Below are 15,574 nucleotides of genomic sequence, written 5' to 3'. Positions count from 1 at the left end.
TCGCCTATTCTATGTGCACGATTATCGCACAAACGCTAGGTTCCTAGTAGACACTGGGGCCCAAGTTTCTGTCGTACCACGAGGTAGCAGCAAGTCACAAGCCACAGTGCTTCGACTATGCGCTGCGAATGGCTCAGTCATTCCTACCTACGGTACACGACAACTCACGGTCAACCTGGGCAACCGACGACCGTATCTGTGGACGTTCATCATTGCTGATGTTCCCACAGCCATACTAGGTATCGATTTTCTACAGCACTATGAATTGCTTGTCGATTCACGTAGGCTGCAGCTAATCGATACTTCGTCGAACAGCAAATTCATGGGCTGTAAAGCCCACATGAACGCGTACCGAATCCTCGGCACTTTTTACTCGCGTGACGATAAATTCCACGCTTTATTCGAGAAATTCCCCGTACTCACTAAACCACTCGAGGAGCTTCCATTGGTGACCAATCGTGTGGTACACCACATAGTCACCCGCGGACCGCCAGTCACGGCACGACCTCGCCGACTGGCACCGGACAAATTAACTTTTGCTAAGCGTGAGTTTGACAATTTACTAGCTACTGGTATTATTCGTCCTTCTCACAGCCCATGGGCCTCTCCTCTTCATATGGTGCGCAAAAAGATGGGGTTAGTTGGAGACCATGCGGCGACTACCGAGCTCTAAACGTAGTTACGCGCTTTGATAGCTACCCCATCCCCACATACACGACATCACGGCATCGCTCAAGGGCATGACTATCTTTTCTAAGTTCGATCTGGTACGAGCATATCATCAGATCCCAGTCGCTCTTGAAGATATCGAAAAGACCGCTATCACCACTCCTTTCGGTTTGTTTGAGTTCCTACGAATGCCATTTGGATTACGGAATGCTGCTCAAACTTTTCAAAGGTTTATCGATAGCATTGTACGAGGCCTCGATTTTGTTCACGTCTATATTGATGACCTGCTAATCGCATCATCAAACGTAGATGAACATTATCAACATCTTACGCTATTATTCCAACGCCTTTCGGATAACGGAATAGTAGTTAACCCAGACAAATGCGAGTTAGGTAAACGAGAAATAATATTTCTGGGTCATGTTATCAAGCAAGAGGGTATTCTACCTTGTGAGGACAAAGTGCAAGCAATAAAGGAGTACAACGTGCCGTCCTCACTCAAGGAACTGAAGGCTTTTCTCGGTTTGGTTAACTTCTACCGTCGTTTCATCCCACACGCGGCAGAACGGTTACGACCACTAACCGACTTACTACGCGGCAACCCACGCAGATTGGAAATGAACGATTCTGCACGTACTGCATTCACTGAAATCAAAATGGCTCTTGCGCAAGCCACTCTTCTCGCCCATCCCGATCCATCAGCCACGCTTAGTATAGCGGTTGATGCATCCGATGTTGCTATAGGAGCAGTCATGCAACAAAACATCTCCGGTAGTTGGCAACCTCTCGAGTTTTTCTCACGACGCCTTACTACCACGGAGACGAGATATAGCGCTTTTGGTCGCGAGCTGCTAGCAGCCTACTGCGCCATCAAACATTTTCGGCACTCAGTAGAAGGACGTCGATTCACCTTGTTCACTGACCATAAGCCCTTGACGTATGCTTTGCATACCAAGTCTGACCGCTACTCACCACGAGAGTGCAGACATTTGGACTATATCTCCCAGTTCACGACAGACCTTCGTCACATCCAAGGCAAGTCGAACTGTGTTGCCGATGCTCTATCACGAATCCAAATGAATGCAGTTACCCTGCCGGTGCTCGATCTTCCTGCTATGGCCGCTGCCCAAGCAAACGATCCCAGCTGTACAGAAGCACCACACTCTACGTCCCTTCAGTATCAGGAAGTACCTCTAGCCACGACTTCAGGCACCATTCTACGTGATACTTCTACCGGTCTTCCTCGACCTATCGTACCCTCTGCTTATCGCCGTCTCGTATTCGATGCCCTGCATGGATTATCTCACCCAGGTATCGCAGCTACATTACGTCTCATCGCTGCACGATACGTCTGGCCGGCCATGAATAAAGATCTTCGTATGTGGGCTAAGCAATGCTTACAATGTCAACGATCAAAAGTGCATAGGCACGTAGCCGCCCCCCTCGGTACATTCGCTACGCCTGATGCTCGCTTCGATCATGTTCACTTAGACATTGTAGGACCACTGCCACCATCGCACGGGTATGATCACATACTCACGTGCATCGACCGCTTCACCAGATGGCCCGAAGCTATACCCATCACGTCTATCACGACGGAGACAGTTGCTCACCGCCTCGTAGAACGATGGATAGCTCTATATGGTTGTCCCTCGACCGTCACGACTGACCGAGGACAACAATTTGAGTCCGCACTATTCTCCTCACTTACTCGGCTGCTTGGTACGGAACGCATACGCACTACCGCCTACCATCCAGCTTCAAACGGTTTAGTTGAAAGGTTTCACCGTCAACTTAAAAGCGCTCTTCGAGCACACGAAAACGACGACTGGTACGAAACCTTACCGCTCGTTCTCTTAGGTATTCGAACGAGTTTGAAGGTAGATATCCAATGTTCCGCCGCTGAACTGGTATACGGCACGACATTGCGTCTGCCCGGGGAATTCTTCACACCACGGAGCAGACCTAATTTCGCTAAATCAGACTACGTCCAACGACTGTCTGCATTTATGTGAACGCTGCCTCCGGTGTCAACTCGAATACAACATCGACAGGTCGCTCTCCCTCGAGAGTTATCTACCTGTTCACATGTTTTCATACGAGTAGATTCGGTACGCAAACCTTTGCAACAACCTTACGAAGGCCCTTTTCACGTGATCGCTCGTCACGAAAAGACCTTCAAGGTTGATCGACACGGCCGCGTCGAGATCGTCAGCATTGATCGTCTCAAACCAGCACACGTCGATGACAGTGCCCTATCTGACAACCTGAGATTCAATGCTAGACCTAGCAAACCTACTAGCGGGATCCTCAAACCATCTTCAGGTCCCACGCTAGATACATCTGAGACCTCATTCTCACGTCCCAGTCAACAGCACGCGTCATCTGCACCGTCTACGGACGAGACGACAGTCTCACGTCCAGATCAGCAGACCACGCCGCCCTTGACTTCGGATGAGATTGCAGGCTCACACGACGCGAACGAGACTGCCGTCTCACGTTCCGGTCGCCGAGTACGGTTACCCGTACGCTTCCGCGAATAGTCGCACGGTCAACAACCGATACGGTGTAGGACTATTCCTATGCTACACGCATGCTACACTCTTCTTTTTTATTTTCTTTTTGTTTCCTGAGCCCACGCCTCCGTTTGGTTCCGTCGACTTCAGTCAACTTTGGCGAAAGCTGGCCTGATCACCCATGCTCTTGTCAACGCACTCAGTCGATATATTGGTTTCGAATGCTTGGCACACGCTTGGTCTCGAACTTGGTCGTTACGGTCGCTTCTGGTCTTTTGGCTCAACGTGGTTTCGTCCTACGTCTGCAGCGTTTCTGGTGCGCACCTCTACGAACGCCCTCTTCAGATTCTGGATACAAACCACTCTGGTGTAGCATGCCAGTTCGAGCAATAAATACAACACATCGCTCCTGGTACTGTTCTCCGAAAACGACCTTCGTTGGCAACTCGACGATCAACGATCGCTTTCCTGTTCGCCAATTCTTCCGTCCTACAATCGCTCGTCAGCCGATCAGTCCCACGATTTAAACCGCTATTTATCGAAAGTGTAAACCCTTTCTAGCGGGGGGCTCCTGTAGTGACTCACGTTTATCACGAGAACACGACTGGTTTAATAAAAACAATTATTATTATAACCAACTGTACCGGTGTGTGTTTTAATGTGCTTTTGTTTAACTGTGCTAATTATAGCCATTTTGTGCTTCCATTACCTTCCATCATTGTTCCGCGGTTTTTGGTACTGTTCGCACGTACTCCTTTCTTCTGCTTTCGCTTGTACCATTCCTTGGCACGATCTCGGTATTCGTTCAATACCACGAGATCGCCAACGAAATAAATCTGGTTACGTTCGATCCTCGCCTTCTGATTTATCTGGCACGTGTTTCTTGGTAGCGGTGTTCACAGTTAATCTCAACTCGACGCCACGCTACACACCTATCGAATAGGACCATTACTACGTTAGACAGAATACCACTGAGCTCTGAAGAATTTCCAAACCCCACCAAAGTCAACAATAAACAACAACGATTCATTAGCCGCACATCATAGACGGCCCATTTGGCAGTGTCATTTCTATGTACTTTCCTAATCTGTCAGTAGTAATACGTGCTGTTATTTTTTAACTCTATTTATTCCATGTACTCGATAAGGTAGACGCATTACGTTGAGTCACCCGGGTTAGATATTAACCACTTAGTGTGTCTTCGACATAGGCTAGGAGGTTACATCATTCTTATCCAACTCGAGTAGACTCACCATTCACATAGATGATCTACCCACAATCAGCTGTTTTTGACTGTCTTCAGCCGTTTCAGTCGACAGATACGACATGCTGTTAACTACCATTTATTCGCTAGTGACTATCTTTGTGAGGGGATTCTCAAAGTCCTAGGGAGAAGCCGTGACCAGTGGAGCTAATCCGTGTTGGGTAGAGACAGGTATCTATCTCCGTGCAATTTCGTGGATTGGTTGAGGTTAGAAATTAACGCCATTAGATGCCGGCTCAGTTGTCCAGTAGGTTAAGTGTTCGTGAGTGAGACTGGGGGCACATGGTTCGAATCCAACGATCGAGGTCGTGGATGCGCACTGCTGAGGAGTCCCACAATAAGACGAAACGGCCATCCGGTGCTTCCAGGTTTTCAATGGTGATCTGACATTATTCAGTTCATGATCTCAACGGAAAACATAACAGTTTTAGCCCAACTTGGATTTAGTTAACGCTCACTATTATCACTCATTGTTTCCATGGTTCATGTATCAGCCACAAAACACATGCTTAAAAACTGTCACGAAGCTGAACATGGCGATGTACGAGCTAGCTTTAAAATATATTTTGGTGGAGTATGTGCTATTACATGGATGTTGAATAATGTCAAGATGTACCTGTAAGATCCATTTTGAAGGTTTTGTGTGTTGGTGAAAATCCCTCCATGTATATACTTGTACTTTGTTCCTATTGATCCCCTTAGTTGTACATTGTTGTATTTTGATTACATTTGAATTGTTAACTTGGCTATTAAAATGGAAAACTGTGCTATGGTCTTGGAACAGATGAATTATACTTCTGATTTTAATTCCTTAGTTACTTTGGAAAGAATAGTGAGACTCTTGCCCCAACCTATGCAAGCCCAGTGGGCGGACTGGGTGGATAAATTGGCCGAAGATGATAGAGAGCCGACGTTTCACGAACTCACTCAGTTTATCGCATCGCGTGCGAGAGTGGCTTGTAGTAGATTTGGACGGTTAGCAAATCGTTTACGAAAAGGGCATAACGTAAAGACGAACTGACACGTGTAATCGGAGCAAGCGAATAGTTCGACAGCGAAAACTAAATGCAGTATGTGTTCCTGCGACCATGCTATTTATAAATGTCCACAGTTCTTAGCGCTTACAGTTCAAGACCGATGGTCTCACGCTAAAAGCAAAGGCATTTGTTTCGTCTGTCTTAGACAAGGACATAAGGTTAATGAATGTAAGATGACAAGGCTCTGTAACGTTGACAGTTGTGAGAGGGGACATCGCGCTCTGCTGCACACTGACCCGACAAGCAACGTCGTAAATGATAAGCCATCATGCCCGGAATATAGGAAAAGAGTTGTTAATCATACCAGTAAGATACAGACATTAGAGAACGAAATACGTAAGCCTTATGACGTAGAGCTTTCAGATGCTTATTCAAGTGATAAATCATTATCAGTAGACGACAAGGAGGCTGTAAAGATTGTGGAAGGTGGCACGCGCTTCGACAACGGTCATTTTGTAGTTTCTATACCGCGGGAAAAGAATCCAGATATGAGAGTGGATAATTATGAATTAGCAAACCGTAGATTACAAAGTTTGAAGGGTATGTTGTCCAAGGATGTCAGTCTGCACATCAGGTATATCAAAAGTATTGAAAGTGATTTTACTAAGACTTATGCGGAGAGGGTCTTTGAAATATATCTGCAGTCTTATTATCGCCCCCGATGGTATTTACCTCATCATGCAGTATTAAACATGAAAAAACCAGAAGAACTTAGAGTGGTCCTTGATTGTGCCGCCCAGTTTGCATGGGGTTCCCCAAATGATATGATTTATCAAGAACCCGATACCACCGCTGAGTTAAGGTGTATATTAATAAGTTTTCGCAAGGAGGCAGTTGCAATCCCTGCAGATGTTGAAAAAATGTTCATGCAAGTGAAGGCCCCTGAGTCTGATCGAGGAGCTTCAAGATTTCTGGTGGCAGGAGGGAGACATGTCGAGGGAACCATCCGAGTTTCAAATGACATCCCATCCATTTGATGCTACATCCTCGCCGTTTCGTGCGAACTTTGCCTTGAATAAGACGACCCAAATATTCTCTGACGGTTATGATGGTTATGTTGTAGATGATGTCAAGAATAATTTCTATGTTGATGATTGCTTGATATCCTTTCCCACTTGTGATCAAGCAAAGAGTTTCGTCAAGCAGATAAGTGAATTATTATGTAGAGGAAGTATACAAAAAATGACCGATCTTGAATCTTGGTTCAAATGTCCTACTTTATTGCATGGCGAATTTTATATAACAATCACTGACTGTCCGGAACCTACTCCTGACGACATTGAATTTAGAAAAACTGCTGTGGTTAACTTGAGTAGTATGAAGTACAACATGACACCTATTCTCTCTTATTATTCCGAGTGGTTGAAATTAGTCAGAGCTGTAACCTGGTTTAGAAGGTTCATCGAATTCCTGATGGCACTTCGTTTACCGAGTTGTGAAGGATCCGTTCATCTAGGATGTTTAAAGGTCAAAGAGCTTGAGATTGCCAAGCGTAAGATTTTATTGATGGTTCAGAGAGAAGTATATGGAGAATTACTTAGTGAATTTAAAAACAACAGTAAAGTAGTAAGTCATGATGATCTGAAAGGTTTATCATTGATAATGCTTGATGGGTTACTCTCCTTTAGAGGTCGACTAAGATACTCAGATTTCCCAAATGCTTTTAAACATCCAGTAATTTTACCCAGTCGACAATTAGTGACGGAAATGATAATTAGACATTGTCATAAAGAACAAGGACACATAGGAAGATCATTAGAAAAAGGGTATGGATATGTGTTTACTTGTTTGCAAACATGGGCAGTACATATTGAAATGATGTGTAGTTTGATTACTGATTCATTTTTAATGGCTCTATTACGTTTTATTGGAAGAAGAAGGAAACCTCCGGAGATTTACAGTGACAGTGCGTCAAGCTTTGTGGTGACAGTTTCTGAGTTAAGCAAGTTTGTGCAGCAGTCGAATCAGAAGATAAACATTGAATTGTTAGTGAGGCCCTCATCCAACAGCATGGGTGGAGTTTGGGGAAGAGTGATTAGGTCTATATCACGACTGTTATCGTTGATCACCAGAGAACAGGTGAAGCAGGTCTCCTTGAAGCTTTGGATTAGTCTTTGTTGTTATTAATGTAGTTAGGTCGAGTAGGCGTACTGTTGCAAGTCCTACTCGTTCCTATGGTGTGATATGTTATATAATGAACCATGACCGTAGGCATCAAGGTAGCTTGTGTGGTATGGAGGGATTTTGGGGGCCAGTGTAAGATCCATTTTGAAGGTTTTGTGTGTTGGTGAAAATCCCTCCATGTATATACTTGTACTTTGTTCCTATTGATCCCCTTAGTTGTACATTGTTGTATTTTGATTACATTTGAATTGTTAATACTTGTATTTTTTATTATGGTTTTTGTTTTCCTACGCATTCACTAAGTTTGTGTTTCTTCCTGAACTTCATCTGTGTTGTTTTACTTGACACTTGTTCTTGGCGGTAGCCATATTGATTTGCTCCTCCTTTTGTGTGTGTTCTATCCAGTCAGGATAGAATAACGTTCATTTGTTTTGACTGGTAATTTTCCCTCATCTTCTATCAACTTCTTTATTTATTGTAATTTAGATTTGATTGATTGAACAATTATTGGTTGAATAGCCGGGTGGTAATATTTGTTTAGGTAACGATTTACATTTAAATTTATGATGAGTTATAGAACCGCTATTTACCCGATTACTTGTTTTGATTTCGACGGGAAAGGGCGCGTGTCTAAAGTCCCCGGTCGGCTATTCTTCAACATCCAAACCGTAGTTTGGATTTTACAGTACCTGAGAACATTCTGTACCATTCCTTTCGTCAACACTTACTGCTCAAATTCTGTTGTTGATTATCTTTGTTATACACAAGACCATCAAGAGTAGGTGCACATTCATGACAAAATAGCGTCTTATTAGCGACACTTTAAGTTAGTAACATCATAAAACATTAATCAGAGAATGTAACCTGGAATCCAAGTTCAATAGAATAGATTAACAGGCCCGTCTGGTGATATTTGCAAGGAGCAACACTAAGATTTTAAACGGCTTTATGTGCAAAACATCTTATGGGACACTCAATGTAATGTGTTTGGACTACTAAGATCCAACTATCACGTTTTCGAGCTATATACTGCAGAATGCTGATCTAATTATTTTCGAACAAACATATTTCCGCCTGATGGTGAACAAATCAACATTTTCCAAGACAATTCAAGTCGTAAAATTGATCTACTCAAAATTGTGATCTTCATGAGCAAGCACAAGCCTGTTAGATCAGTTGGATTCGGAAAAGACTCTCAAGATAGCAGACTGATCTATGCGGCGTCTCTCTTGCTACTATCTTGAGAGATTATTTTATATATGACATGACTTTTTTTACTGAGAAAAGGGTACAGTTATGTTCATTCATAAGCATGTTTCGTTGATCTTTTCCGTCATGAACGTTAAGTACAAAGTTATTGATCAACCTCACTGAAACCATCTTTTCAAAGGCTATTCCAACATAGTTTTCTTGCAAATGGATCCTGTAAAACTAACCTCTTGACTGCCTCTCATTGATAAAATTGCCTTAAAAGTGCACAATCACCTGGCGCTTATGTCCTCCTAGATTTATTCAAGATATTTCTCCGAAACTATATCTCACACTTATCATTTAATGCGCTTGAACGTGTCTAGGTACTACTCAATGAATTTGAGAACCTCAGTGTCCCTTCTCGCTTATCTAATTGATCTAAAATAACAGTTTAAGTAACAAAACGTTTCACCCTTAATCTACTTTTACAACTATTGCCTATGAACGAAAGAATATGTTCGCTGTATTCTCGAACTCTCCCATGTGAAGATGATCGCAAGATTTGAAGAGAGATTAAAAACCTTTCAGATATCTCAGCTTTCCAAAATGACTTGAACAGGATAAACAGTTTATGTACTCTGTGGAGGGAAATTCGAAAACTATGTACCCTTTCGACAAAAGTGTTCAAAAACTTCCCTTGATTGTTTCGCTCGAGGCAGTGTTTTTGAATAACCGACGGAGCGAGGATGAACTATATCACTATCCAACATTATTATTTAGTACTCATTCATTCAAGGAGCTAAGGTGAAAAATTAACGTTAGTAACCCGCACTTTGGGAGGCATGATTACTTTCTGTTTGAGGTGTGCACTTTACATACTTCGAATGCGAGTCTACTAAATATATCGTTGTCTTGCAGGATGTATTATGGAGATAAATATCACCGTAAACCAGTTGAATCAAATTCATATTGCATTGAAATGTTGGGCTTTTAAATCGACAGTTATATAAATAAAAACAAACGAAATGGAAGGAACATGGCGACATGGTGTATGCTACATCAAATAATCAAGATCTCGCAATTTTCCATGATCAGCAGGGATAGAGATACGGTATCATATAGTTACAGACGGCGATGATACATATAGTCAAAAAGAATAGACGTCAATGTTCAAAGAGTAGGTCACATTTTATAATACTTAATTACTCACACCTGTTAACCCTAGTGGAGTAGCATAAGCCGCCCACCACCATTCTCCATCTAACTCTGTTTTGAAAAATCCTTTCCAGTTGTTCACAGTTTCAATTCATACTTTTGATGTGCGTTTCAAATAACCGACTCAATTTGACCTTGGGTCTCTTCTTCAGTACCCATTCAGGATTCCAAGTTAGTGTCTACCTCGTATTGCCCTCCTATATCCAGCGTGTTTTCCTAATTTTCCCTCCAGTTGAAAGCAGGTTTGTTCCCCTCCACAGTAAATGGTCACCGATGGTAATCGGTCAACAGGAATTCAGTATCTTGCGTGGACAACTGTTTTGAAATACTCTATGGCAAGCAGTGACAGGGTTACATGAGTTAGAATCAGGACAAAAGTTAGACTATGAAAGGGTCAAAATATTCCTAAGAGGGTTTGACATGAATAAAGAAAGATTAACATGAGAAGCGCTGTATGTATGGGCTAACCGGATCAGCCTAGACAGATGAGTTAGGATTCAACCAAATACCCTTCGGTAAATGATCATCAAAGAGTAATTGGACCATATCCCTATCTAACCTGTGCTGACAGAGATTAATCTGAATATGTTGTCGTTACAACTATGTATTTAATGCTTCTTATGCACGTCGATATTTCAAAAACATTTTCAATTTACACTTTTGTTCATGCTTTTAATAAGCAAATGGACACCTAACATTAACTATCAGTAACATAAAGCTACACATAGGCATACACTCATTCATGTGTCCGTTTTCATTTTGTGAAATTTTCACATGATATGCATCCAGCTTACTCATATTATCTTACTTGGTAAAGTCAACATCTGAATATTATTGAACAAACACTTAGTACAGATTTGATTTGACTGTTAGGCATTATGTATTTTTCGATAGATGCAGTCTAGTTTCCTAGACGAAACATTGGAAGTATTTAGAATTCAATCTCTGGGATCATTTCAAACTTAATTTTCGCGTATAAACCTAAGAATGAACTATAACCTCAGATATCACATATGGAACCACAGTTTAGAACATGATTGATGCAAGGCGTTTTTTTTATAAGAGGCTGATGCTTAAAATTTGTAAATATATGACAACCTAAATAAAAAACGAAGTAGTATCAGATTAATTCTGCCACTAGGATGCTTTGTCCGGGAACACCAAATTTTCCTATATTAGCAGGGCCGGCGAAATATCACTCGGCCTTAACCGAATCGTCCAGCAGTCGGGTCACTGATTGTCGAGCAGTTCACCAATCGTCGTCATGATGAACCGTAACCGACGCGCAACAATAAATTGCACGTCATGGACTGTACTGTGCAGCTGTGTTCACATTGTTTATTGTACCTATTCACATCTATACTTTTCTAATTACGTCCGTCTTGTTGCATGGTTATCAAAGTAGCCAAAGTATCTCGACATGACAAAAAATAACCCACATTGGGTGCTAAGCGTAAGGTGTGACTTCGACGTTATCTGGTTGTCCAGACCGTATCCGTCTAATTTTAGTAGGCCCCCAATCATTCGACACAGATCGTCTACGTAAGTGATCTACTTACGAGTGTTTTGTCCTGTGGAGCATTCAAGTAAACCCAAGGCCAGTTTCTGTTACAATGTTCACCCATTTGATGATCAAACTCGGAAATCGAAAATTAGGCTGATGATGATGAAAAGAAAAATATCAAAGGATATTTACTGATGCGGAATCAACCGATAATTAGTTCTAGACAGTCTTTTGTTCCTCATTTACATCAAATCCTGATCATGTACTATATTTGTTAGTAGTCGATATTATAATTGAATCATACCTACCTAGTGAAATTCAGAAGAGGGGAGGTTCGAAGATCTATTTGATAGGTTATCAATATGAAGTGGCATTGGGCCCTAATACGAGACAATGTTGTAAATAGGCATTCAACATTTAACACGGAGAAAAAACCACAGATGAAGAGGGCGAGAAGAATGAATTGAATTAAATGGAGTTGGTCGGATGACATGGCTCGGCCATGCAGGCGTGATCCCTGCGGAATGTTACCTTAAATCTTTTATTCATATTAGATACGTTTTTCTTTCTCTAGCCTAAGCTTGTTCTACATCATGTATTGGTAATTGTTACGATATAGTGAGTTGGTGTAGAAGACGATGTGACTTCCACGTAAGATCTTATAGATTAGGCAGTTATCTCATGACAAGTCTACAATTTTAGGATTAGGTCCATTATTAGAGCAGTACTAATATCATAGCAGACCATAATTCTACAGATACATCGAAAAGTGACTGACCTAAACTGGCTGGCGCTTGCAGTAGAACTTGAGCACAGCGTTCTCGCTCGTGATCTGGTGCTGATGAGTGTCCGAGCTCCTTCAATTAGGTGAGTCCATTAAAACTAATGTGGTCATCAATAAATGTCAAAGACTTACAGAGCTATTCCTTTATGGGAATTTATTTACCGCCACAGATTCTATAAATTTGGACATTAAACCCAGTCAAGCCAGAATTCAGGAATGAATAAGCCTAATGATACATTTTCAAGATAGTCGGTATATCGTGAAGTGTGTGATCTATGCTAGATAGTTGATGCGAGGGAGTATTAATAAGTTTCGCGGAACATATGTATACTGGAGGTGAAAACTCTTCAGTCACATTGAGGATCTACAGTCATCAAGAATCTCACTCTTCATCTGCTAAGCCGCAAAAGGAACTACTAGAAGGAATACAAGTGAACTGGTATTAACAGCACATACAGGCGATTCAAACAAGTGAGGAACATATGCCCAAATGTAATAATGGAAGACAGGCTACAGTACCAGATAAAGCTTATCAATAAATTTGTTTCCAATCCAAAAAACTTATTTCACCATGCAGCCTCTCTTCGACAAGCCGAAATCGGAGTTCCCTGACCACTAGTTCCTAATGGACGACCAACAACAATGTTGACGCCACTTACCTTCTGGCTGAACAGTACTCTCAACATTTCAACCGACCCACACTAACTGAATTGATGAGAGCCTCACCTACAACTCTACAGGACCCCTAAACATTATGGAGTCCTCCACATGCGACGATCTGCACGACTACTTACTATCCATAAACTTCTCGTCATTCCAACTGCACGGTTTCATAAAAGTTCAAGCCTGTATAGCCAACCTGACAACTGTGGTGGACGGGTGGACAACCATCCTCGATCGTAAGGGGAAGATTGGTGTCATTTACATCGACTTTCAAAAGCTTTCGATGAGGTCAACCACATATGTCTTATCAAGAAGCTAATACGACTATGTATCAAACCACCTTCAATTGATTGGCTCACTTCATATCTAAAAATCGACATTTTAAGGTAAGTGTTAACTATACTTTCTCTTAAACGATGGAATGTCTTAGTGGGGTCCGCACGGTTCGTTACTAGAACCTCATATTTTTTATCCATATAAATGATCTTCCACGGCAGATATTGTCAGATTTATTACTTGCAGCTGTCGATGCGAAAATTTGGAGAGAAGTATGCAATCAAGAGTATAGACTGACATTTCGGGGGATCTGACTCAACTTTAATGTCGGGTAGATGACAACGAACTTATTTTTAACACTTCAAAGTGCAGAGTAGTCCCTCTGAGACATCTTGCAGACCGCAGCTACAACATAGGCAATTCTTCTCTAGAGGTGTCGGAACTTTAAAAGCACCTAGGAGTGTTGGCAGCGTTTGATCTGAAGTCTTACGCTAAATACAACAGAAATTTCTTCCGAGTAAGCATTGCACTGGAAACGTTGAAGTGCATTTTCGGCCAATCCGGCGAAAGAACATTTCGTATATTTTTCAACAGTTTTATGCATACTCCCAATAAACCGCTTTCCTTGTACTAACCTTAACTACCCTTCCTTCATGTGAGCTTACTCCAACATGTTAAACATCACAACTCATTGTTCTTTATTACTGCACTCTCTTATATGAAGCCTCTGACTTAATTTCACTCTAACAAGAGATAATATGAATTTAATCTAATTTATTATACCTCTGTCTGTTCTACTACAAAATGTTAAGCAACGTTTGGCGTTCATATCCCATCGCCTTGTTTTTCTTCAGAATCTTGCTCTGAGCTGACAGCTATGGAACTTCTGACGTCTAGAACAAACATGACGTACGCATTTTCTCAAGGTCATGGTTTACAGCAAACGCTCTACGAGTCTACTTTATAACAACTGTAAACTTAATAACTTGGGAAGCATGCTGTGCGCCAACAAATGTTGTAATTTTTAGATCATGCCTGTAAAAATGACGTGTACCTGCTCATACAGAAATATTATTACTGTCATTATTATACCTATGTTCTTGCCTGGAAGCATCGATGATTCCCTTCTACTAGATACGGAGGCCCGTTGAGTTAAAGCTTCTTATATTCCGTCCACAACCATTTGGGAATGAGACGGAATAATTTCCTTTCTGTGCATTTGTGCCCAAAAATACTGAGTTTAAGTGATCATAAGCAATTAGATTTAAGAAGGGAAGGAATTTGAACCAGATTAGGCTGACACTGAACCGGAAAATATAGGAAAGCGCTCTGGAGTTAATGCTCTTGATAGTGATCTAAATTTTATGAAAGATGACATGTATTATCAAGCATTATTCTCATTATTTGAAAGATTATCAAAGTGAAAATGTTTTTTTTGCACCAATAGTGTATTATCTCAGTTGTGGCGCTAGCGTCAAGTTTCGTCGGAATAACCTATGACACCGACATCTGAAGAAAGGATTACTATCGCCCTGCAAAAGATAACTCAAAAGTTGGGGAAATGTTTTATGTGAGTGTTGCTAAGTTGTTATTATTTTTAGCGAAAACGTTGAACATAAATGCAGCCATATTAGATCTAAAGATGCAACTTGGTTCAACAACATTGTACAAGATATCGTGGCTGACTTTCAGAAGAATTCATCTGAAGCCTGTGCAGCTGTCCTCTCACAGTACGATATAAATAACAAGGAAATCCTGTTGGAGCAAGCTAACAAAACACTTAACCATACGAAATCCTGGTAAATTACCTCAATACGCCCTTACAAATAAGTATAGGCGACCATCTGGAGATCCTGAAATAGATATCAGGGCTCACCTTTTGCCTCTCAACAAGTCTTATATGGAAAATTTGTCTTCTTATTCTCAAGAACTGGATTCAGAATTGGGTAGACGTTCAGAGGAACTAAGGAGATTACGTCAAACTCTTTACGATGAAGTAATTGAATTTCGATCTTTGGCTGAGAAATTACAAAACGTAAGTAGCTTATCTAATGTTTGAGACATCTTTATTGGTATAAATGTTGTAAAGACCTGTGAGCTATTTTATGTGATCCTACCATAAGTGAAATAGGAATTTCGTGTATTATCAATGACTATTTACTGATCACCCAAATGATGAGCATCTAAATTACGAATGTGGACGGCGCAATATTATAATAATAACCTCTCAAGGATTTTTAGTTGCTCTGATGGGTTCACTCGAAAGGTTCTCCAAAAATATAACAGATTTGTGCGATAAGTCAAGTTTAGATGAGAAATGAGTTACTGAAA

The 15,574-nt window shown here is 41.4% G+C and overlaps 1 protein-coding gene across 1 annotated transcript in view; it reads left to right on the top strand.

The window, feature by feature from the left end:
* The first annotated feature begins 14,719 nt into the window (after nucleotides 1-14,719).
* Nucleotides 14,720-15,574, top strand: part of MS3_00010110 (uncharacterized protein) — a 4,102-nt gene continuing 3,247 nt past the window's right edge. Inside the window, exons 1-3 of the mRNA XM_012947189.3 lie at nucleotides 14,720-14,813; nucleotides 14,845-15,042; nucleotides 15,080-15,278. Of these exons, the coding sequence (XP_012802643.2) occupies nucleotides 14,740-14,813; nucleotides 14,845-15,042; nucleotides 15,080-15,278 (471 nt within the window). The 5' untranslated portion in view covers nucleotides 14,720-14,739. The remainder of the gene's footprint in view (nucleotides 14,814-14,844; nucleotides 15,043-15,079; nucleotides 15,279-15,574) is intronic.

The sequence above is a fragment of the Schistosoma haematobium genome, chromosome 1 (assembly GCF_000699445.3).
Source record: "Schistosoma haematobium chromosome 1, whole genome shotgun sequence".
In the NCBI taxonomy this organism is placed as follows: domain Eukaryota; kingdom Metazoa; phylum Platyhelminthes; class Trematoda; order Strigeidida; family Schistosomatidae; genus Schistosoma; species Schistosoma haematobium.
The sequence above is the reverse complement of the archived record's forward strand: the minus strand, read 5'-3'. Positions and strand labels throughout refer to the sequence as shown.